The following is a 26934-nucleotide window of genomic DNA, read 5'->3' as shown; positions in this document are numbered from 1 at the left end:
AATTGAGCTATGTAACTAATTTTATTATACATTCATAAAAATAGATTTCATTTAGTAAATTACTTTACTCTAGATTTATTAAATTATCATAATTTCTTTGTATTTTATTTAAAGGTGGGGATCAACTGTAGTATGCTTAGATAGCATACAAAAAAATAAGCAACCATTAAAAACATTGGCTATTTCTGAAAACAGTGGACTTAATTCAGTAACAAAAAATATTCTTTTATCAGATGTTTTTTGGGACAGGGTTGAAGGTTTTTTCAAATTGCTGTCACCAATAGCTGATGCAATAAAGAAAACTGAGTCAAATACTCCTTTGTTTTCTTTTCACTTCTTGGAAGACCACATTTTTAAAAACTTAACAGTTAGCCCATTCTCAAAGAAGGAAGAAGAAGAAGCCAAAAAAATCTTTAAGAAAAGAAAAGATTTTTGTTTAACAGAAATTCACTTGGCTGCCAATATACTAGATCCTAAATTTCAAGGCAGAGTCTTGACTGGAGAACAAAAGGTATTTACTACACATAATTCAAATTTATAATTTTTAAATTTGAAAATACTATTTAAATTAATAAAGTAATTTTAAAATTATTGAAAGAAAAATCTTTTTATAGATTGATGCATGTGAGGCGATACACAACATTGCCGCAAGTATGCCTGATGTAAACGAAGAAATTATGATATTTGACTTGGCTAATTACCAATCAAAGGGTGGTACATTTTCAAAACCTTTTATTTGGACTACAGTTGGAATAACTCAACCCATAAATTGGTGGAAAGGATTGTGTTCCTTTACAGAACTATCAAAAGTTGCGTCTAGAATTCTTCAGCTACCAGCTTCAAGTGCAGCATGTGAGAGAAGTTTTAGCACTTATTCTGACATTCATAGTGCGAAAAGAAATCGCTTAACGACTGAAAGGGCTGGAAAACTAGTTTTCATTTCACAAAATTTAAAACTTGAAAATATTGAAAACACCAGTTATAAAAATGGTACAAGCATAACTACTCCTCAAATTAATAACTCGAGTGTAAATAAAGTTCCTAGCACTTCAATGTCTTGGGCAGAGTCTGAAGCAGTTAATATAGAAAGTGACAGTGACTTTGTTTATGAATCACAAGGTGAAGGTAGTCTAGGGCGGGAAGACTCGGACTCAGAAAGCACATCCATTTAGAATATCTTTTATAGTTTAAATACATGTTAAAATTACTAGATTATTGACTTTTTTGCTTAAATATTTATACTTTTTTTTAATTGTGTATACTACACAACACAGTGCTACAATTCTTAGCACTAAATTAATAACGAATTAAAACTTTTAAAATATTATTCAAAAATAATAGATATGTAAATTAAATAAATTTAAGGCTTTTATTATAAGGGTTTACTGGCAATATAATTCAAAATATGTAGCAAACAATGTAAGACCAATTTATTACATAATAAATATTAGGGTTGACTAAATAAGCATGATATCGTATATTAGTATATTTAAATTATAAAAATGGGTATTTTTGTCATGGACAAGTATAGTTTTATATGAGTGTAATATTTAGGATGTACAACAATATTTAAGAATTAAAACATGACAAATAAACATTCTCATACAATATACCTAGATTTATAACAAACTTAATGCTAAACCGCCTAATAAATATACTTAATAAATAGCTCTTTAAATTTTTTATTAAAACATTAACTTTAAATTGTTGTTTATACATTGTATTTGTGATTATAATGATCATATACCATAAATAGACAGAATAAGACAAAAACTCTTCCAAATTATTTACCAAGAAAAATAAAAAACTTGTTTAGAAAGTCAAAAAAACCAAAAAAACACCAAAAAACCCAAAAAAACACGTTTTTTTGACCCAAAAAAACGCAAGAGGAAAAAAACGTGTTTTTTTGCAACTCGAGGCATATCCATTATTTTTATATTGATATAAAAAAATGTTCTTGTTCATATTTTTGATCATAGACAAGCAACAGAATAAAAAAAGAAAAATAATAGTCTAGTCAAATTAGGATCTGACCTGGACAAAATTTGGATAAAAAATTGAGTGTAGTACCATCAGAAACATAATTTTATTAACTTTAACATATCCAAGTTCGACCAAAATCCATTTTGGGTAAAAAAAAATTATTGAATTTTTTGTTCAACTTGCTTTGTAAAAACATTCTTGAAAATCAGAAAAATCTTGGAGACTCTGCTTTTACTAAGTTGTGATAACTTATTAGTTTATTAACTTATTATTTTGATGAAAATTTGCTTAATCTATATGAAATTATGCCCAAACATAGCTTAATGTGTACAATTTATAATTAAGTAAAATGTGTTTAAAAATATAATTTTTAAAATGCTTATATCAGCAGTTCTGTGAGATATTTTTATTTAGGCAAACTTTGATGCTTTTACACAAAAAATTATTAAATATTTAAATTAAGCCTCAAATAACTAACTTATTTAATTAAGGCTACCACAACAAACAAAAATTTAAAAAAAAAAATTTTTCATTATATGTTAATCCAATAAGTATACATTTACTAATTTTTATGTAAGATTTAAATATTAGTGCTTTTTACATACGAATAATATAATTGGAAATAGGATAAAGTCAAATGTTTTTTCAAAAATGTCCATCTCCATCTTCGCTACTTTCACATTCTTTTATCGCTGTAATTGATACCTTTAATTGCATTGCATCTGTGCACTCGAAGTCTTGTCACTGTCTACATTTTGACATCAAAGAATAAAATGCATGACTGCATTTTATTCTTTGATGTTAACATTGGTATTGTTTTTTACATGGTGTTTTTGTATTTGTTCATTGTACATCTTATAATGCTGTATTGGTGCAGAATCCTAAAAGGAAAAAAAAAATTAAACTAAAAAATTATTATTAATAATATTTTATAATATAGAATAATATAGAAGCTCCTGTGTATGTACTTTGTCTGTCTTTATAGGTAATAGGTTGGCGGAAAAGTTCTCGTGCATTTTTATTCATAAGGCTAACTTATTAATTTATGCATAAAATTTATTCAAACAAAAAACAAAAAGCAACTAGTAGTCGAAGTAGTCGCCTTCCGAATCGAATGCATAGAATTTATTCAAACAAAAAACAAAAAGCAACTAGTAGTCAAAGTAGTCGCCTTCCGAATCGATGCAATTCAACCACATATCCGGCAACATGTATATTCTAGAACGGTAAAACTCTCACCCACTTGGGCTTCAAGCATTTCTTTCCGGTCTTGTACAAAATGTCCTCAATTGTTAAGTGGTGACAATCAAACTCGTCGGCCAACATTCGGCAACTCATTGACAGATTTTCTTCAATTCTGTTGATAACTGCTTGGCGATTGACTTCGTTTCGATGCCCAGACCTAGGCATGCCGGTTAATCGGTCTCCTTCTTCACGGAATATGTTGAACTGGTCTTGTGCTGTATGAATTGGCAATGTTCCGTCTCCATAGGTCTCACAAATGTTTCGGGCAGCTTCAGAAGCGTTCAATTTCAACTTGAATTGAAAATTGAGCAGCATACATTTTTTTTCTTGACTAAGTTCCATCTCGAGACAACTAAAGACAAATTATGTATCAATAGATGTGCAAGAAATAGAAAATCAGATGGTTAAAAAAAATCAAAAAATATGTTAAGAAAAAAGTTACAGGCCAATACGCGAGAACTTTTCTGTCAATCTATTACTAAAATGTCCTTTTCCATTTTCCATCCCCACTTTGTTTTATTTATATTGACGCCCAACCATTGCTAAATTTGTAAATATACTTGAAAAGAATTGGATTTGATTGCACTTTTGACGACGGTAGTCGTTCTGTTTGAATTCCCTTTTTGGAAATTGCCGCCATTAGTAAGTGACCAGGGTTTATATTTGGCCGGGGCCAAGATTGGGTTTGATAAAATACAGCCAGGGCTGGGTTTGTGGCTGGGGCTGCATAAACATTTATACATCCTAAAGTATATATTTTTTATTCTAAATTCATGTTATATTTTGTATATATATGTATATATAAACATCACTATGATCAACATGATCATCATAATTATCATTATCATGATGATGATGATGATCATCATCATCATTACTATCATTATCACCATCACTATCATCATCATCATCATCATCATCTAAATAAATAGCAAACATATATGTTTATGTCCATAATATGTATGCATGAAATGCATCTTGGAAGCTTTTATTTCTTCTGGAATTAAAGTTTGGAAGCTTTTATTACTTCTCAATTTTAAGTCAAGCCTGATTCTACTCCACATTTTTCACCATCTTGAGCAGTTGCTTTTATTAAACATTAATCATTTTTTTCATTTTATTATTGCAAGAAGCCAATATCCTTTTATTATTGCAAGAAGCCAATGTAAATAAGTCCTGTCTGATGTTAAGCTCTGTTATTCTCAGTTTACTAAATCTTGTATCTTATCTCAGATGTTAAATTCTAGAAACTTTTGGTTAGTCTTCAACAGTGTCATTAACTAAAGTAAGTCTAACATATAATCTCTAATTCAAGTGTCTGATCTTTTTACTTCTCCCCAGAATAAAGAAGAGTTATTTGCTAAGAAATCTTACTCTAATTTGACTCTCGAATATAATGATCATGCTTTTCATGTCAGTTAAACAGATTAATCCATTGTTAAACATTGAAATCACTCTGGCTTCCAATGTTAAAGTTAATTCTCAATTAATCACTTCTACAGTTTGTACTCTGTATTTAACGATCTTTGTGAAATCTAAAGATAAAAATTTTAAAGTGGCTCTATTTGCTTACGACTCAACTTTATACTCTTGTCTTGACAAAAAATCAAGCAGCCGATTTTAAATCTGATCTCTCTTCTGTATCAGCCTAAGGCTTGTAATGGCTTATGGATTTAATTTCTGGACTTGAAATCCAAAATTTTTGTCAAACAACAAAACTCATTTATTTACTGCAAAAAAATATTGCAATATTGTTGGCATTCCTATATTAACGAATAACAACTCTCTTACTTTCAGACTAAGTCTAAAAGCACATTGTAAATGTAATTAGACCTGCTTTATCTGCCAAACTTGAACCAGTCTCCCATTGTTGAAAGGTTGCATTTCTTTCTTTTTTCTACAAATACAATCATGGTCAATGCTCAAACGAGCTATCATCTCTATAACAATAAACCAAAACTCATTCTTGCTTGGCTTTTTATTCAACAAGTTGCATCCTTTTACTGTATTTGTCCCTTCATGCTATAAAAACTTTTATTAATAAGTTTTTCTCCTTTAACATCAAAAAAACCTTATAACTCTTGCCCATCTTCATGTTTTCCTTTTTTATACAACTTACAACTTTTGAAGTCTTCAGTTGTACGTTTCCTAGTATTTTAACTTATTCTGTATTTTAAAGTAACTCATAATATAATAGTGGTTGCTTGCAATCTTGTTGGAAGTAAATTAGAGTAAAAAATATATAAATGTGCCAATATTTAATAAATAGTAAATGTGAGCATAAAATTATAATATATTAAGTATTATAAATTTTTTTCTAGCCCCGGCTAATAACCCCTGCTAAATCTTATAATTTTTGGGTCAGATTTTCAAAATTGATTTTAGGGATTTTACAATATTGTACATATACTTTGAACAAACTCACTATTTAATTCAATAAACTTCAGCACAGCTATCTTCCCTTGATAAAAGAGCAGAAGATAAATCACATCCTCCATGGATAAGCAACAAACATTTTTTCATTTGATTGATTGTTTCCAAATCTTTATTGATGCTCGTCTTAGCTTCACGACACAAAAAAATCGCACATGGTTTGATCCGACATGTAAACCAACATCATAAGAATATTTGTATCATCAGCAATAATAGACTCATATTTTCTGTTTTGTACAATTTCTTTCATAGCAAGTCTACTGTCAGCATACCCTTTGCATTCCACTACAATAAGTCCTTTCCTTACAATAAGTTTCATTCCCAATGCTCTGATCAAAGCAGTTTTGTTATTGCTGTTTGACTGTTGGCTTGATTTTTCAGTTAGAATACAATGTTGGCAAATTTTTCTCTCTCCTTTAATGTTCGTGATCATTGATGTAGTGATTCAATGAAAACATTATTCTACATACATAAATATAATTAAGTGTAGGGCTCAATGACACAAACACAAGATTAAGTAAATGAGAAAACAACTTTCAGAATGCAATCTTTTCTTTATAGGGTTTTTTGTTTGACATTTTAACATTTTTCTTTTGGGGTTAGTATAATCATGTATACATGCCATATGCACTGTTTGGGGTTAGTATAATCATGTATACATGCCACATGCACTGTTACCTCCTTCAGTTCTTCTTAAGAGTTTTTTGTAATTGTGTACTTGTGAATAATGAATTTAAGTATTAATAACATTTTGTAGTTTTATTTAAACTGTATTTATTAATTTATTTAGACTTGAAGCATAATGACTTAAAAATAATTAATAACATCAGCAAAGTACACAAAAAATATTATTCACATTTTACAAAGTACACAAAATATATTATTAAAAAATTTTGGCGCATTTTGCGCATGCTATGGTTTCAAATTGAAAAAAATGCTGATGTCAGGATTTTTTAAAGTTAATAAGACATATTTTTAAATTTTTATAATTTGTGCACACGGAACTAAACTTTTTCAAAATTTCATAGGAATCGTCTCATTTCAATAAAATCATCTCAATTTTCAGCGAGTTAAAACAATGTATGAACAGCAGACAGTTTTTTTTTGATTTTAAAAAAAAGTGAGGTCAACCAAAATGTTCATAATTTTTTTTGCTCAAAAAAGTTTTTTGTGGATTTTGAATATGTTAAAGTAGATAAACTTGCTTTACCAAATTCATCTTTATCCAAGGTTAGCGAGGCCTATTTTTATACCTATTTTGATCAGACTAGTGATGATGAATTGTTTGATAAAATTCATATATATATATATATATATACATGCATTATCTATTTCATTTACATTTTTTTATAATATTGTTATTATTTACAATTATTTATTTACCTTTATATCCAAAGGATAATTCCAATCCTTTATTACTAATTTTATGAATAAATGTATTCCATTGTTATCATATCTTTGGATATTTATCTGACCTTTATTAGAGTTTTGTTAGATGGTTTGTTAGGTGGCTTCTTCTCCCACTACGCAGAGTAAACTAAATATATATATATATATATATATATATATATATATATATATATATATATATATATATATATATATATATATACATATATATATAGTTTGTATTATTAAATTTTTATTTTTGAATATAAAATGTATTAATACAAACAGTTTGTATAATTGGGTCTTAAACAAAGCAAAATAAAATCAGCATCTCTTGCTTTATTTATACTTTCTAATAATTTAGCATGTATGGCATAAGTGACGATTTTTTCGTTTATTTATAATCTCAAATATTTTAGCATGGATGGCATAACATATATTTATATATAATGTATCTATATCAAATATCTCTCTATCTATAATGCTTTATTTATAATCTCTGGTAAAATAGCATAGAAATAACTGTTAAATAAAAGTAAATTCATATTAGTCTAAGATTAGTCTTACAGTGTCTGACAAAAAAAAAGCTTAGATAGACATGCAAGAGAACTCAACTAAATTTCTACAGCTAATATAGAAAAAAATAAACAAAAAATTTGTGCATTGATTCTTAGAAAAAAAACAAGAAAAAAATGACGAAAGTTTAAGATTTTTATTGAAATAACGAAATAGACCAAACTAAAACTTTGTGGTGAAGCCACGGCTTTTGATCACTGCCTTGCACCGATGAGGCATACTCTCAACAAGTGATTGTAAGAGTTCCCCAGAAATGTTCTTCTATTGATTTTGAAGAATTTGAAACAACTCTTCTTCATTTTTTGGAGCTCTTGTCTTGATTCCATGATCCAATATACTCCAAAGATTCTCGATAGGGTTCAGATCAGGACTTTGAGCTGGCCAAAAAAGAACTACTAATTTTTTGTTCTTCAAATAATTTTTTACATTGTTTGCCGTATGTTTTGGGTCATTATCTTGCTGAAAGACCCAACTTTTATCTTTAAAGAGCTTATTTGCACTAGGTATCAGTTGATGAATTAAGATTTGTTTGTACATTTTACTGTCCATAAAACCAGGAGTTTTATACAAACGATGAACACCCGATGAAGTAAAACATCCCCATACACTCACTTTTTTATCGTGCTTTACTGTTGGCTGTGTTACTAATGGATCGTAACGTTCATTATGTAACCGCCATACACGTGACCGTCCACTGAAGCGCAAACAAAATGGTGACTCATCACTCCATAAAAACATTTTTCCATTGTTCGATTGTCCAATTCTGATATTGCTTTGCCCATTGAAGTCTTGTTTTCTGGTTACTTTCAGAAATAAATGGTTTTTTAACGCACCAGTAAGGTTTAAATTTCCCAATAGAATGGATCCTTCGAAGAACCGTCCATTTGTCAACATCCAGTTTAAAATTTCTCTTTATTTCAGTCGCTGTTATCTATTCTTTTGAACCTCTCTTATAATTAATCTGTCGTCTCTGGCAGTTGTTTTACGCCTTCTTCCGCTCCCTTCTTTGCATTTAAAACTTCCCGTCAAATAATACTTGAACAAAAATCTTCGAATTGTAGTGCACCATCGATTCAATTTTTTTCCAAATTCATGGTCAGTGTATCCACTTTCATGCCATGCCACAATTTGGCCATTTTCAAACTCAGTGAGTTGTTTTCTTATCTTTTTTTGAGTTGTCTGGCGCATTGTTCGACTTGAGTGCTTTGATAGAAAAAGGGACAATTATAGCAAGAAAAATAATTTAGGATTACGTTTTCGCTCACAATATTTTTTTTTTTTCACAACTCGCCAAAAATTTGTCCGGAATTCGACATGTCAAGCTCTAATTGACAAATTATAAAATGTTGTAAACATGTGGTTGTAGTTTGCCCAAAGATGTTTCTAGAATATTAAAGATACACTATTGAAATGAATTATTTCTTTCTGAAATAGTATTAAAAAATATATATATTGTAAAAAATATTTGATTGTCATTCTTTTTTGTTGTAATTTTTTTAGAGTTTACCTAAGCTTTTTTTTTGTCGTACACTGTATATACTTTATCTGCTTTCTTAATTATAGTCTGCTTTCTTGACCAATTTTATTGGTTTGTATTCAAAGATACAGCTAATGATTTTTACTAAATATAATAATATGCACTATTTTCTGTTGGTTTTTTTATTTAGACATCGAGTGATTTCCACAATTTTTTTTTAGTTGCATGAACATCAAAAACATTTTTTTTCATTTTATATTTACCTTATTTGCAGGACGTACAATTAAATATTTTATTTTATAAATTTTTTTTGTGTAAGAAATTTAGTTGCAAATTAGAGATATTATATTTTTTTTGTTTCTATATTGAGATTGGAATTACTCAACTTGGAATACGTAAAAAACTTATTGATGCTATTCGCACTGTACACACGAACGAATGGGAGATGAGCAGTCTCTCAATGGACGCAAAACATAAGTTAACGTAATTGTTTAAGCTTCAATTATTGTTAATAGTATTATTTATAATTATTGTTAATAGTAATTTTTTTTTTTTGGTATTGTTTTTAATATAATAATATATATATTTTTTTTTATATAAAAATAAAGGTTATTGGAATGCGCATCTGTTATTGCTAATGTCAGTAAACACTTGAAATGCATCCAAAGTTCTGTAGCTTATGTTAAAAGACAAATGAAACCAAATCAATTAGAATTTCAAAGTGTGAGTTTTAAACCTTTTGAGAAATTTATGTTCATCAATGTTTAAGTTTATAAAAAAATATTTTACATTAAATGTATTTTTTGAAAAAAAATTTATGATACTGCTAGTTAAAATCTTTGTAGGATCATGTGAACTTACAGGCAGCATTAGTTGAACAGTGTACTTTTGCTGAAAAAATTACAGAAGAACTTAATTATGAAATCAAAGAGTTGCATCAAATTAGTCATGAGGTAATTATGATTATTAATACAGTTTTTGTTGGAAAATACATTGGACTTATTTTCTAGTTCTTAAAGTATTAAAAGAATAAGTAGATTAATGTTAGAGAGGATGTAAAATACTTTTTTATTTTATATTTCATCTTTAGTTTACAAAACAAAGAAAATAAAGTATATAGTTTATAGAATAAATAAAGAAAACAAACCTGATCAATTCAATTTGGTTAAGAAAGTTAAGAATTAAGCTTTTTTAGTATTTTCTACCAGAGTTATTTAATTTTAGTATAAGTAAGAATACGCTTTGTAGGCTGTACATCATGTTGTAAGAATGCACTATGTAAAATACACATGCAAGAATACACTATGTAGGCCATACATCATGTTGGCCTTACATCTATCATTTTTTAATGACTTGCTTTATTGTCTTTTGCATATTTTGTCTTTAAGACAAAATATACAATATTTTTAGTTTGATTTTCAAAGTTAAAATAGAGTGTTTAACCTTTTTTTTTGTTTTTTTTTTGTTTCTCTTTTACCTCTAAGCAATAAATAGACTAAATACTTTTGAAAACAAGAACAGTAATAGCTTGTTCTTTTGGTCAAGGTTTTTTATTGTTTAATTAACTTGAGCTATATGTCAAAGAAAAGATATAGTACGGGAAGATTTCCTGCTCCCTTTGCTTTTTCAATACATTTTTAGGCTTTTTTTCTTCCATAGTTTTACGCCCACTCTAAAAAATATGTTTATGGAAACACATAAGAATATGTTTATGGAAATGCAACATGTTTATGGATGTGTTAAAATTGTAATAAAATATTAACTTCACAAAGTATTTGTAGTTGATAATTATACCTTATTAACTTCATCTTTAACGGGTGATGCGGAAGTTATCGGACAAATCCTAATTTCATTATTTGAGCATAATAATTAGTTTTTGTGGTTTTATGCGTAGGCATAAACGTTCTATAAAATACAAACTTTATTATTTGAAACACAATTGTTTAAAATGAGGTTAAATGCAGCTGAACGAGAATCTTTTCGAAAGCGACTAAAAATGTTTTTTGTAATAAACCTAATAGAAAAAAAAAAAATCGTAAATCATTTTGAAAAGGAAGGGTTTGCTCGAAGTACAATATATGATAACCTAAAAAGACTTGAAACTGTTCAATCGTTTTCTGATAGAAAGCACCCTGGTTGTCCGACATCCTGGACTAGAGAAAAGAAAGCCGAATCAACGAGACTTGTCAACAATCGAAAAGGGGTCAGTCAGAGAAAAATAGGTATTAAATTCGGTGTAAATCAATCGACAATTAGTCGTCAGTTAAAAAAAAAAAAATATTAAATATAGAAAACGTGAAAAGACTCCAAAATACACTATAGAACAACAAATAAAGGCAAAGAAAAGAAGCAGGTAACTAGTTAACCAACTCTATAACACAAAATCGCTTCTAGTCATCGATGACGAAAAATACTTTTGTTTTGCAGGGGACAACATGCCTGGAAATTCTGGATACTACGCAAACAACAAAAAGACATGCCCAGAAAGTGTTCGTTTTATAGGAAAAGAGAAATTTCCAAAAAAATTATTAATGTGGATAGCCATATCTGACCGTGGTATGTCCAAGCCATTGTTTCGCACTTCCAAGGCTGTAGCGATCAATTCATCAATCTATATTAATGAATGTTTAGAAAAACGACTTCTACCATTTATTCACAAGTATCATGGAGACTTTAGCTATTTATTTTGGCCAGATTTAGCAAGTTCTCATTATTCTAAAGATTCTCTAAATTGGATGGACAAATATGTCTATTATGTTGATAAAGAATCCAATCCCCCAAATATGCCTCAAGCACGACCAATTGAAAATTTTTGGGGACATTTGGCACAGAAGGTTTACGAGGGAGATTGGCAAGCTTCAACAGAGCAAGTTTTGATTGATCGCATTAAACTAAAGCTACAAGAAATTGATTTAAACTTTTTACAGTCGCATATGAAAGGCGTCAGAGCAAAATTGAGATCAATTGCAGATGGTGGTGTTTTTTCATGTAAAAAATAATATATTTTTATTAAAAGATAAATGCTTTATTTAAAAAAAATATAATAGTAGTTTGTTTTTTTATTTATAAATAAGTTATTGACGTTTTTATTTTGTCCGATAACTTCCGCATCACCCGCTATCTGATCTCAAAACTAAAAAAGTTTAAAAATTTAACCGTATAACAAAATATGAAAATATTTAAATGCTTTTTGTTAAATATTTAAATATTTTTGGAAAAGTGTAAACAAGATTTAAATTTAAAAGATTTAATCACTTCTTATTTATGATTTACTTTTTATAAAGTAAAAGTAATTATATACCAAGGGTTGTTAAGACAATATTGAAGTCTTGATTTGGGCCCAAAAAAATAAATACATTTTATTCTATTTTTTTATTTTTCTTTTGTCAAGTTATGTTTTATTTATTCTTTACTAAAGTTATTTTAGTGATATTTTTAAAGAAAATAGATGTTCATAGATTAAATAACTTTAAGCCTGTCCAGAAAAATTATCAGGGGGAATAGAAAAATAAAGGTTAAATATAATGTGAATTCTGAAAAATGTCAACGCGACATAAACATTTTTTTGATGACAATAATTGCTTACCATGCTACACTAAGTTACAAAATAAGGATTTATAATAAAATACATAAAATATGCTCTGATAGAACCTTAAATTTTTTAAAGGAGTTAATCTAAAAACCTGTTGTCTGAGCGTGCAACGTCTTATATTTGAGGAAATATTTATAAATAGTTGAAATAGGAAAAAACTTTTCTTTTTTCTTTTAAGATATAATTTGATTTGCGAATATATAGGTGATTTGATTTGAGATTCAATTCGCTGTTTAAATTTCTGAAAAAAATAGAGGTTAAAAATTTTTCACGACTGCCATAAAACGTCTTTATGAAATGAGAAATGATGATTAGTGGTAAACAAGATCAGCAACTTAAATGAAGTTTTATTTTTAGTTTTAGAAGCGCCGATTGATTGTAAGATGATTCTTAAAAATAAGAACTATATTAACGAATGAAACTAAAAAAATTTCAAATTATTCTTAATCGTGTTAAATCTCTTAAAAACACGAGTTGCCTACGATGACAGCTGCCTAAAAAACAACTCTGGCCTTGAAGTTATTTTTTATTATCAGGTGATCAAAAATCCAAATCAATAAAGATCAAATCAAAATTAACGGCATCAAAGCAAGCTAAGCGAACTTTATTTTTATTTTGCAAAAGTTGCTTAACGGCTGCTGTGAACTATATTATTGTGAACTATATTAATACCTAAAATTTAAAACAATTGAAAATAAAACTCTTTATAAAAATTATGCAAAACGATTTGAAAAACAAAGAAAAAGCCTTAAAAAAGTTACTACACCAATTTATTTGAAAAATACACAAATGATTCTAAAAAACATGGAAATGTATAAATGAAATCATTAGTAATCATAAAAGAAAAATGTACTCTCTGCCCAAAGTTATTGAAATGAATGGCGAACTCTTAAATGACCCTATTAGAATAGCAAGCAAAGTTAATAAATATTTCGTATCAGTTGGACCAAACTTAGCTAAAAATATTCCTATTGTCCATAATTTAGCAAGTGACACTCCCTCTCCTTTAAACTCTTCTCTAAATATATTTGAAACAACATAAGAATTTGAATTGAACAACATGAAGAATTTGAATTGGCCTACAAAATGATTAAAATAAAGCGGTTGGAACAGATGATATCAATGGAAATATTGTTATTAGTTCTTATGACATCATTAAAAATATTCTTTTTAAAATATTAGTTACTCAATTAAACAAGTAATATTTCCAGATGTTCTCAAAATAGCTAGCGTTCAAAATAGCTAGACTCCGATATTTAAAGGAGTTGAACTAACTAAACTCAATAACTATCGCCCAATATCAGTTCTCCCTGTTTTTTCAAAAGTTTTGGAAAGAATTTTTTATAATAAAATATATAACTATCTAACTATAAATAAAATATTATACAACAATCAATTTGGATTCAAAAAAAATAGTTCTGCTGAACATGCAATGCCTTAACTTACTAGAAGTATTGCAAAGTCATTTGAAAAATCACAATATACTCTAGGCATCTTCACAGACTTATTAAAAGCTTTTGACACTATTGATCACGACATTCTTTTTAAAAAACTAAAACTATATGGAATCACAGGGAATGTATTATTGTTATTAAAAAACATTTTTAAAAAAAATCGGAAACAATTTATTAAAATAGATTCAACCTCATTATCAAATTTATTAAATATGCCATGCGAAGTTCCACAAGGATCCATACTAGGACCTTTGCTTTTTTTAATTTATGTTAATGATCTCTATAAAGCAACAAGTTTGACAACGATTATGTTTGCCGATGACACAAATCTTTTTAACTGAGCATAACTTACCAACATTCAACAAAATGAATAGTGAAATCATTAAAGTTTCTAACTGGTTTAAGTCAAACAAACTATCAATAAATTTCGAAAAAACTAGATGGATCTTCTTCTACCCTGCTTCAAAAAAAAATACTGAAATAAAGAGAGCTAAAGTTACTAATTTCTTGGGTGTTCACATAGATGAAAACCTCACATGAAAAAATCATGTTAACAACCTAGACAATAAAATTGCTAGAAGTATAGGAATGCTATACAAATCAAGACCTTTTTTTAAATAAATATACTTTAATTCAATTATATTACTCATTTATTCATTGGCATATTAATTATGCTAATCCTGCATGGTTGGTGTAAACAAAAGTACATTAGAACTTCTTTATCGTCAACAGAAGCATATTGCACGTCTTATAAACTTTAAAGACCGTTGCCACGGCCCATGACCGTTGCTCATGCCAGGCCTCTTTTACTTAAAATAAATATTCTTAATATATATCAACTTATTGTATATAATATTCTTTGCTTTATGTATAAATGTAAAACTAACATTTCCCCTTATCCTTTTTATAATTTATACTCACATAAAAAAAAAAAAATACTATCTTCGAAATAAAAACTTCATCCAACAACCTTTTTCGCATACAAATTGAGCTTTTTTATGGAACAAAGTAGTTTTGAAATATTTTGATTTTACTCAATCGTGGAATTACAACACATTCAAAAGAAAACTTAAACAGATAATTTTATCTATCGATAATATACTCTTGTATTTTTAATTTTTATAAAGTAAAATTTTTAAAATTCAATTCTTAGTATTTACATATATGAATGTTATATATCTTTTACGTTTATTTTTACTTTCGACGAGAATATATTCAATACTGCTCAAAAATTTAGCACACATTAGATTTAAGTTGCATTTTTTTCTTTAAAAATGAAATTAAAGTAAAAAAAAAGAAATTCAAGGATTTTTAAAAAACGAAACATATTTATTTGACTTTTTTAATTACATTAGGAGGAAAAAAAAAACAAGTGTCTATCACTAAATATCTTTAATCAAAGTTAGTATACAAAAAAACAGTTAAAAAAAAACTGCTCATAAGTTTAGCACATCTGGATTTAAGTTTGCTTTAATAGCAAGATCAATAAGGGATATGTCCACCTTTGTTCTTTATGCATAGTTCACATCTTCTTTTAATTGAATCAAAAAGTTTTCCGCAATAATCAGTTGATAAGCTGTCGAACGACTCTTTCAAATTTTCCCTAAGATGTTCGGCTGATGTTACGGGAGCTTTAGTGAGTTTGCGGTCCAGTACAGTCCATACATTTTCGATTGGATTAAGGTCAGGTGATCTAGCTGGCCACTGAAGTACCTTAATGTTGTTTTCTTGAAGCCAAATAGTCACCTTTTTCGCCTTGAGGCAAGTAGCGTTGTCTTGTTAAAACTGCCACTCCGATTCATTGCTAAAAAAGATGTCTCTAGTCGGGATTAAATGATTTTCAAGCATTTCGATAAATTTATGTTGATCCATACGACCATCGTATAAGTAGCAGAGACCTGGGCCGTCATAAGTGATGCAACCCCATATGCCTACCGAACCTTTACCACCTTGTAGTCGCGGCACAATGAAGCGACTATGAAACATCTCATTATAGTGTCTTCTAATAATCACTCTGTTCTTTCGGTTAATAACTGTAAAGTTGGATTCGTCACTAAATATTATTCTTTTTAGTTTATAATTATTATTTAATTATAATTAGTATATAGTTATTATAATTATAATTATATAAATATTATTCTTCTTAGTTCATAATTAGTCATTTTCAAAATAGCTCTACAAAATTTAATACGTTTTAATCGATCAGTTGGTTTAAGCAGTGGTTTTCTGGCAGCAACGTAGCAACAAGGTTTCGATCAATCAATCTTCTATTTACAGTTTGTCTTGAGATATGGTTTTTTAGAGCCAAGTTCACTTCTTGTGCAATCTCTTTGGCTAAGTGTTTAGGGTTTTTTCTTGCAGTTCTATAGATACTATTATCATCGGTGATACTTGTTATTCTTGGTCGTCCAGATCGGTTTCTGTCTGCAGTAGTACCAGTTTTTTCAAATTTCTGAATTGTTCTGAGTACACATGAACAAGATACAGACTTAAGAGTTCGAGCTATTTCAGAACTGTTCAAACCACCAAGATGAAGTCCTACAATACGCTGTTTTATTTCAGAGCTAATTGATTTTTTCCCGATCTTATTAGTCAAATTATGGACAAAATTTAGGCGAAAAATATCAAGTTTATTTCAAATGAGGTAGTATATACTTTGTATATCTTAGAAACTTTTGTTCAGTTATTATGTAAAAAAGGATAGTTAAATTTACTTCTTAGTAATAATTTGACGTTAAAAAGTATAAAGTGGCAGTTGAAAGACAAGTGTGCAAGTGTGCTAAACTAATGAGCGACTTTTTTATATCGCTTTAATTAGCGAAGTCTGTTTAAGTTAAAAATAGATGGTTAAAAATAACGTAATTTTTTTCTATTTATTTTAATTATAAGGTTTGTTTTAATTAATTGTAAATAAAAAAAATAGAAAAGGCATACGAAGTTTACCGCCTAAAAATATTCAATTAAAAGAAGAAAAATGAAACTTAAATCTAATGTGTGCTAAATTTTTGAGCAGTATTGTATATTTAACACAATAAATGTAACGATGTAGTTGAAAAACAAAGCGGTTCTTGACGACGAGACCTTAAGATCTTCTACGAGATCCCGCGTTCTTCCTTTTACAAACTAAATTAATCTTGTAATCATTCTATTATATTATTGAAATTATTATAGTTGTAAAGCGAATAATATTGTAAAACATTTAGAGAAAGAACACAAAATTAATAATAAAAAGTTTAAAAAAAAAAACTTTATGAAAATATTATAAATACGATAAAATCAAATATGATGTCTTAAATTGATCTATTTTTGAAATTCCAAAAATAAGTCAGTTGTATACATCAATCAGTTGTATTCATCAATCAGTTGTATCAACGGAGTCCAATTGTTTAATTTTTATTTTATTGATAAAGTTTTAATTAGATTATTTTCTTTCAACTGTTTTTTATTCAAGAGAAAGTTGCTAAAGTTGTGCACGTTTACATATTTTTTGCATTTTTTTTAACATAAAAAAATTTCAATAGTTTGTCATAGTTTTCATATTATTTAATTAAGCTCTTTTTTAATTAAGTATAAAACATCAAATTAGCTCAATGGTAAAAGGATCTATCAATGTCAAAATACCTCAAACTTTTACTTATTTAAATGTTTTAAGTTTTTATAAGGAGGGGGAGGGGTCTTGATTTTGTCGTAAGTGATTTCTACACGGTAGAGGAGTCCAAAATCAGTGGTTTTACTTTGTAGCAATTATGTAAAGGACATGCAAATAGCATGATAATTGGTTCTTTTCTCAAAAACAATTCACAAGCTAAATTTAAAAGTTGGAAGTGATTTAACATAAATAAATAAAAATTTATCATAAAAACTATAATTGTTCTGCACCTTTTCAAGGTGTAATTGAGAACTTGAAAGTTGTAATTAAGAAAAGTAAGATGTAATTGAGAAATACAACATGTAATTAAGAAATTTTAAAATGTAATTGAGAAACTCAACATGTAAATAAGAAATCGCAATATGTAACTTGAAAAACAATAGTTGTAATTAAGAAATCGTAATATGTAAATGAGAATACATTATTTGTAATTGCGAATTCAATGTAAGTCTAAAGGTCATTATAAAAGATCTTCTTGGACATGCATTTTAATAAGTTAATAATATCAAATTTAGCATTTGTTGTGTTATTTGTCAACACACTATGAATGGAAAGTCTGTTATTAAATTGAATCTGTGCAAGCATTTATTTCACCAAATTTGTTTACAACCACTTCCGGAACGACCAGAACCACCTTGTCCAATTTGTAGACGTGAAATACATACAACTGAACAAGTTGAAAGAAAACACTATGTTTTATCTTCATCGAATGATAGAAGAAGTGTAATTGAATGTGCTGAGCGAGATAACGATTAGGTGACTCTGGCGCAAACTTTGGGTGTCAAATATAAGACAGCATATAATTTGGTCCGCAGTGGAAATTTAAATTTCATTGGAAGAGGTGTAGTTACCGCAAAAACCACAAATGCCTTTTTCATTACTTTTTTATTTTATTAATAATATATTATTCTTTATTGAAAACTAACCCATATGGTCACCTTGACTAAATTAGGACCCAAACTTAAATTACAAGGTAAACTAAGGCAACAAAATTAAAAATACAAAGAACTTCTTTCTGATAATCTATATTATCAACTTTTCTCAATTACAATTTTTATCTTCTCAATTAAATCTTACGATTTCTTATTTACAACTTTCATGCTTTAAATTACATTTTACGCTTCTTAATTACAACTTTCATCTTCTCAATTACATCTTACGTTTATTAATTACAACTTTCAAGTTCTCAATTACATCTTGAAAAGGTGTAGTCGTGACGATAAATTAATCCTATATTGGGGCAGGTGAAACGGCTTACCTAGGAGAAGAAAAACTCTGATCAGAACTTTCCTTGTTTAACTGTTGTTAAAGTTAAGTTGAGCTTGTAGGATGTATATGATTGTAGGATGGTAATCACTTGTATGGTAATCATGTGGTGGTAATCCTCCTAGTTATATTATTCAATAAAAGCACTCAGTCTTGATCTTTAAAACAAGTAACGTCAGGAAGGACATCAAGTTGTAAAATATCGCCTCAACTAATCCATAATAAAACATTTAAATAAGCTAAGGGGTCGTCCATAAAGTACGTACGTTTTTTCGACCTCTCCTCCCCCCCCCCCCCCCCCCCGCCTTCCTCCACCGCATTTTGCCATACGCTTTTTTGAGTACCCTCCACTATATATATATATATATATATATATATATATATATATATATATATATATATATATATATATATATATATATATCATATACGTTATTTGGAGACCCCTCTTTCTCTCCGAGCGTACGTACTTTATGGACGATCCCTAATGGCATAATTAAAACCCGCCCGAGCCCAGTGGGCACATGGCGTCCGGCGGACGTCCGTGAGACGTCTGAAGAACTTCCCTAGGACGATGCGTGCCCACTGGGAGTATGTAAAGTATGGAAACATGGACGTTAATCCTTATAAAATAATATATAAGACCCTGATAACATTGCTCAAAACAACAAAGTAGTAATCTAATAATTGGGTATTAGTTTAAAATATAGCTCTATCAAGTTAGCTTATATGATAGAAATATGCATCGATGAATTTTAAAATTCATTAATAAAAACTTTTAATTTTATGAGCAAGTAAAGTTTACTGTAAAATGGAGATTATAAGCAAAAAATTGGCGAGGTTGTGAACAGGTTGTGAACCTTTTACAACCAAGTTTTTTCGGAAATTTTCTGTAATGAGAATTTAATAATTTGATTTTCAGACAAATGTAAATTAATTTTAAGAAAGATTTGTAACTCAAGATATATTATTATAAATATAAAGTTTTTGCTAAAAAAAAGTTCGAATCATTTTTAAGTACATGGAGAGAGATTCATAAAACGTTAGGTAGTTAAATTAACGTAAAAAATTCCATTAACAAGTCGCGGTTTAAAAACCAATTAAAAGTTGTTTATAAATTAATTTGCAAAAAAAAAAAAAAAAATTATTTAAAGAAAACAATTAAAATTTAAATTTGGTTTAAAATCGTAAATTTGGTTTAATAATTTATTTTGAACGTGTCTCTGCTAGAATTTGACGCAAGTATTTTTTTTTTCAAATTTAGAAAACTGTGCCTAATTTCAAAAAATAAATTATATAATAAATAATAATAAAAACAAAACGATCATTTTTACCTTTTCGTTAAAGCTAATTAATAATATAGAGCTAATAATATAAAGCTAAATAATAAATCTAAAGGATTTTGGAGGAGAGAATAATCGCATTATATATTTTTTTTCGATTCAAAGTTTTTCTCACCCCCGTCACTAGGGATATCGTTTTTCAGTACTATTTACCTGCCACTATATATGTTTAAAACAAAGTTTAAATTTCGAAGATATATTACTTTCTTAAGATTTATCGCCAAAGTTACGGTCAAACTCTACAAGCACAGCACAGTTTGTACAGTACACAAAGTTTTTTAAGTAGAAGAAATCACACTTTTTTTTTTAAATAAGAAACTGGTACTAGTATTACAGGCCCCAAATTTTTCAATAAGTATTCTATGACGAGTTCCAGGAGTATTTCCTTCAAATGAGTATTTATTTTACACGCGTAATATGAATACACGATAAACGTATTTTATTTGCAATCGAATGGAATTCGAGTGCGAATAAAATATGGATATTGTATATTTTTTAATATTAATATATTAAAAAATTTAAGAAACTATAAAGAATTAATACTAAATTAGGAAAATAGAACTCGTAAAATAAGAAACTTTTTAGTGTTAGACAATTTTCTTATTAAAAAAAAAGGAGGCTTGTAGTCTATGATGATCAGGTTCCTTAGATGATAAAACCTATTTATATATAAAAATTGCTGAAACTATTTGCGTTTTTTTGGCTAAGTATACTTTAGCAATTCGGCAATTTTATCTTAATTTGTTAACAATTAACAAATAAACCCAAAATATATTTTTCATTATTTACAATTATGTAAAAACATAAAAATGTTCACAAAAAGTCGTACTTACTTAAGCACTGTATATTTATCTACTGGTTTTACCGCGCTATTTTTTGTTTTTTTTGTTTTTTTGGTATAGATCTTGTAATTAAAGTGCGACTTTTTTTTGTTGACTAAACTTTTTTGTTATTTGAAGCGTCCGCTTCTATTAAAAAACAGGTTTCCTAAAATGGGATAATTGGGTTTGATAAAAGTATAAATAATATAATTATTTTATGTAATCCTTTAATATTGATTAATAGTTTAGACTACGATATATAAGTTATTTTTTTCTAAGTTTTCTAAATTTTCTGAATTTTCTAAATTTAGTAAACTTATTATTTTTCCGTAGTTTAAATTATTTGTATAATTAAATAAAACATCAAAATAATGAAGTTAAAGTCGCGTAAAAATAAGTTATTATTTTTTTATTATATTTATCGGTAAATTAAAATTTGTCCATTCATCTAATTTAAAGGTATTTTTTTAATTTCGATTGAAATACTCTGCTCGTTGAAGTTTTTTTTACAACATTTTTATTTTTATCCTAAACTCACCATCTTTTTAACAAAATGTCCGAACCTCAATTTTTTTTAATTGAATAAAATTTTTGTTTTGTAAAATGTGCTGTTAGGGTTTTTTATATTTTGAACATAACTTTTCATACCAAAAGAACCACAGTCGGAAATTCATTATTTATGAAAATATTTTGTGGTTTTTTATTTATCGAAGAACTACGTATGTAATACTGAAACCTACAGAGACATGTGCAAATATACAGGCGTTATTAGGCATCCAAACAATTTGTCGGGGGCCTATTTGTCGTGCAAAAACACATCTTATAACGACCGATAAAATTATAAAAGATAATTTAATAAAAGAAAGGTTTCTTTTATTAATGTTTTGATTTGACCTGCTACATTTATTATGAATAATTCAGCGTCGACAGTTCACGACGCTAGTGCTTGTATAAAATAATAATTACTTAACAATTCATTTTTTATTTTCTTCGCACATTTTAAAATAAAGTTAAAAAATAAGCATTCTGGTTGACAATTTGTTGCAAACAATTTATAAAGAAACGTAGGAAAATGATTTGCGACTCTTAGGACCAGTAAACTCAATTTACATCTTATTTAAATAAAATCTAGTTCTTAGTGGTTATCGGTTGTTTTTTTATTTTAGACGATCAATTCTGTACAGTATTTTCATTCTTTTTCAATTATAAAGTAACTTTATTGAAGTTAAAATGTTTTGGAATGAAAATTAGGTGGGTAGGTCTCTGACGTAGTATATTAATGCACTTTCAAATACTATATTTGTTATTTGTTTGTTTTTCTATTTATTTTCAGTACGGTTGATAGTTTGTTAAATGATCATAAATAGTTACGATGTGAGCCATAAGATTGTCACTCCTGCCACTTGAAGGCCAGGGTTTTATTTGATCAACTATTTATTTGATAAATTCACCATTTTGTCAGGAGCTTATTTTATAGATTATAATTTTTTTTTGCGTAAGTTGCTGTTCCTGGAATTTATTATTTTTTAATAGATTTATAATATTTTAGTAGATTTATAATGCGAGGTGAATAAAATACGTACAGAAAATTCTATTGGATTACATTAATCCATTTAGGATTGAACAGGTTTTATCCTACAGATAAGATCGAGCTACAGATAAGTTTAATCTTACCCTTCATATAAGATTGAAATAGAAAGTAAATAATATAAAGTAATATAATAAAACTTAAAAAGAGAAGCAACAAGTGATAATCGTATGTAGACAATAGTATGTAGACAGCACAACTTACAATAGTGTGTAGACAGCACAACTTTCAATAGTATGTAGACAGCCCAACTTACAATAGTATGTAGACAGCGCAACTTACGCAGTCAATAAATAACAGATTTTTTGTGAAAGGTGTTGTAAAAAACAAATTACCCTAGCGGTAAAAACATCCCGCCACCACAGGTTTGCTTGTTGGTTTTAATGAAAATGGCTGTTAGCGTTTGGGTTAGGGTTGGTTGTTGAATAGGGTAGTTAACAAGGCTTTAGATATCTAAGCCAAAGTGACACACAAAAATTGAAAGCTTGTATAAAAACACAAGGCACTTCTATTTTGTCAATTTTAATAAAGTTATAGTTCACAAATATATTATCAATCCACTTTAACGATGTTGTCCGTAATCAACCCGTTGCAGAAAAGTTACACTTTTTAGGAGCTGACGTTACTGGTTCACCAAAAAAACTTGTTTTTCGGTTTTCCGAAAATATTATATATATATATATATATATATATATATATATATATATATATATATATATATATATATATATATATATATATATATATATATATATATTTAAAATTAAAAATAAAATTATTTGAAAAAACATTTAAGAAATTGCTCTCGGTTTAAACTGAATATGGTTTTAAAAATAATAGGAAAATGATTGTTCTGATCTGATAATTGTTCATATCAATCAAAAAAATGGAACTTTTGATATTTTTCTTTATAATTTTTGTCTAAAAGTTGCAAATTTTTTTAAATAAGACTCTTAAAGAACGTGTTTTTTGCTGTCGTTTTTGATTTTTTGGTTTAAGTTTTAAAAGGCGAAAATTTCTCAGTCAAGTTGGAATTTAAGTAAACAAAATAAAAAAAGTACTTAGTTGTAAACTTATAAAAATTTAAATATTTTTTAATTTCATTTCCAAATATTTTTTGCATCTTTTAGACCGAAAAATTAAATTCAATAATCTCTTAGTAATCAAAAGTTATGACCGTGAAAAGTTTAGAAATCAACCTAACACCCCACACTAATGAGAGCGTTTTTTTTTCCCCGTAATATATTTTGGAAATTTGTTTAAGAAATGATTTTTCGGTCTTTTTAATTTCACATAATGAATATCACCAGAAACGTTCCACTTCAGAATTTCAAATATCTTCTTCTTAAAGGTTTTTAAATACCTTCCTCTTAAGTAAGTTAATTACAAAAAAAATTATTTTATTATGAATTAATTGCTTTGTTTAATATTGTTATTCGTTAACCGTTAAAAAGAACGAGCTCTTATTAGCGTTAAACGTTGTGTTATTGAATTGTAAAATATTGGCGAATAAAACCGCTAATGGTTAAATAAAAAGAGTCGTTTTGCTTAATTTAGCTCACAAAAAAAAAAGTTAAATTATTCAGATATCCTGAGATGCGCTTTGAATGTTATTATAATCCTTTTTTTTTTTTTAACTATTTAAATCTAAATCCCATTCAATCTTTATTTGACATTAACCACAAATAGTTACACTAAACCTCAAATAATTGAATGAAAAGGAAATGAATTCAAATTTAGTATTGAATTAAAAAACTGTAGTAATAAATAATTAACAAATTTAAAAAGGTTTATTTAGTAATTATTATTATTATTATTATTACTATTGTTATTATTACTATTATTATTATTGCTATTATTATTATCATCATTATAGTACGTATGTTTTGCCTTAAGAGGGGTGGGTTCCTTCGGCTGAGGGTTTTTTAATTTTCATCATTCATAATCTTAACTGTGACTTCAATTGATTAGTTTTTAATTTCATTGCTAATGCAATAAATTAGTTAGGTAATTTAATTGAAAATGTGATTAATTGTGTTTTGATTGCGACTGCGATGTGTTACAACAACAAATCCTTTTTTTTTTAAATATAATAATAAAATTTGCTTAATTTAGATGTTCCAGAATACTGGAGAAAAACCTCCAGAGCTGATTCAGATGCGAGTTAAAAACGAACCTCCCTTCTTTTATCGCCGTATGAGTCTTGCCCTAATAGGTTCAGTCGTCGTTGTAGGTAGTATTCTTGTTATTTACAAACACTCTTCAACCCATACTTAAAATCGTTATTGTAAACCAACAAGTTTTACCCCAAATTTTTAAGGATACGATAAATTCTTTTGAATATAAAATTGTAAATAGTTAATAGAAGGAAATAAAACAGACGCTTAGACAATTTTTTTTTTTTTTTTTTTTTGTTGCTTCGTTTTAAAAAGCGTTTGTTTTTGTTTTGTTTTTATTTTGTTTTTTGTTTTTTTTCAACTCAGGATTTTGTATATTTATTTTTCAATTTTTTAAGATTTGAATAAAAAAATCGTTTACATTTATTTAAAAAAATTTAATTCCATCTTCTATTCGCTTTAATAGCTTTAACTGAAACAGAAAAAAAGCTTGAAGTATCGTTATCCAGAACAGTTATTTTATGTATTGTGAATGAGTGTGTAAAATAAACTTGATGAAAGGTGTTAAATTGTTACTTTTTTCAGTTACAACCAAAGACTAACATTTTACATATACGTATCTTTAGTTTATTAGTAAAGGGACGTCCAAAACAATTTAGAAATAATTTTTGCTACTGTTGGCTAAAAATTTAGTTATGAAAGTTTTTACAAATCAAACTTTCACAAATCAGAAAGATTTGTTCGTCAAAAACTTTCAACGCCCCTCTTGGAGCTGTTGTGTTGAAGCCTAATTTTAGAACAACGTAATAAGATCAAACGACTTGTTTTTGTCTATTTATTTATTTATACCTTGTTTTTTTCATAAATGTTTAAAAATTATTTTTTACTCGAGTAATAAAATTCCTATTTTTACCACATTGTAATGGATTTGATTTATGCAAAGACAAAGTGATTGAACATCCATCATTTTTTAAGGCGTGATACAGCATGGAGACAAGTTCAGCATATAAATTTTATATTTAACAAATCTTTGACATCAAAATAAATTGCACTGTGTGCGTTGATGTTTTATATTACATTCGCACATTTCTAAATATGTAAGAAATCAATTATTTTTATTACATATATTTAAGTCTTTGAGGTTTTGTTAATGGAAAGATTATTTTCATTTTTGAATTCTTAATAATTTAAAAATTTTCTAATTTTGATTTTGAAAAGTATTTTTATTCTAATACCCCCAGAAACCTCTAAAAACTATTTAAAAACATACGGTACATTTTTAGAGATTACTAAAGTTGTTTAAAAGCATGGCTTTGCTTAGTTAAAAACAGAATAATGTATTAAGATTTGTATTATTAATTGACGTTTAAAATTAGATATATATGCGGATTTGAATCCATAGAAACATTTAGAAAGTAACTCAACAAAGTAATGTTTAATTAAAGAGACGAAAGAATATCTTTTCGGAAGAACATAAGTTTGCTTGAAAGTATTAATTTACCATGTAAATATTTTCTTAAGAAACATAAAAATAGGTAAGTCATTTCGATTTTTTTTTTGGTTTTCATGCCTTATAAACTATTCCGGGTTTTATATCAAACTTAGTTAAATATACTAAAAATGTTTGGTAACTTTTAGCGCTAATAAAAAAATGAATTCAACAATGCGAGAAATAAAATTCCAATGTTGTTTTGAACGAGCTTTAAATGTGCAACATCTCCAAATACACAAAGCAGCGAATGATTGTGCTGTTTATATGAACAAAACTGGAGAAGATTTCTGGATATTTTTTACGAATTTTATTAGCTTATATTTGCAGGAGCTTGAAAACCCAACGTCAAAATGCGACGAGCCAAACTGGCCCGACGAATGCAGGGAACCTACAAAAAATGGATTTTTAGCGTATTTTGTATTTTGGATTGTGGCTCTGTTAGTAGGTTTTGTTGCAAATATTTTAGTAATTTTTGTGTTTTACCAATCAAAAACTTTGAGAAAGAATGT

General features: G+C 27.8%; 3 protein-coding genes across 4 annotated transcripts in view; all 3 read left to right on the top strand.

Moving 5' to 3' along the window:
• Nucleotides 1-25208, top strand: part of LOC100211882 (ankyrin repeat, SAM and basic leucine zipper domain-containing protein 1) — a 62734-nt gene extending 37526 nt beyond the window's left edge. The window contains exons 11-14 of the mRNA XM_065814176.1: nt 9474-9586; nt 9712-9826; nt 9949-10056; nt 24932-25208. Coding sequence (XP_065670248.1) covers nt 9474-9586; nt 9712-9826; nt 9949-10056; nt 24932-25093 — 498 coding nt within the window. The 3' untranslated portion in view covers nt 25094-25208. The remainder of the gene's footprint in view (nt 1-9473; nt 9587-9711; nt 9827-9948; nt 10057-24931) is intronic.
• LOC136088936 (uncharacterized) lies at nt 16-2006 on the top strand. Its single transcript, XM_065814175.1, has 2 exons — nt 16-511; nt 615-2006. The coding sequence occupies exon 2, from the start codon at nt 654-656 to the stop codon at nt 1170-1172; it is 519 nt and encodes a 172-aa protein (XP_065670247.1). The 5' UTR covers nt 16-511; nt 615-653; the 3' UTR covers nt 1173-2006.
• A 233-nt stretch (nt 25209-25441) lies between the features above and the next one.
• LOC101238899 (beta-2 adrenergic receptor) overlaps nt 25442-26934 on the top strand; it is a 2684-nt gene continuing 1191 nt past the window's right edge. The window contains exons 1-2 of one of the 2 annotated variants that reach the window (XM_065814177.1): nt 25442-26468; nt 26572-26934. The exon at nt 26572-26934 is cut by the window's right edge and continues 1191 nt beyond it. In XM_065814177.1, coding sequence (XP_065670249.1) covers nt 26585-26934 — 350 coding nt within the window. In that variant the 5' untranslated portion in view covers nt 25442-26468; nt 26572-26584. The remainder of the gene's footprint in view (nt 26469-26571) is intronic. The other variant, XM_065814178.1, reaches the window with a different exon arrangement.

Source organism: Hydra vulgaris, chromosome 12 (assembly GCF_038396675.1).
Source record: "Hydra vulgaris chromosome 12, alternate assembly HydraT2T_AEP".
Taxonomy (NCBI): Eukaryota; Metazoa; Cnidaria; class Hydrozoa; order Anthoathecata; family Hydridae; genus Hydra; species Hydra vulgaris.
The sequence above is the reverse complement of the archived record's forward strand: the minus strand, read 5'-3'. Positions and strand labels throughout refer to the sequence as shown.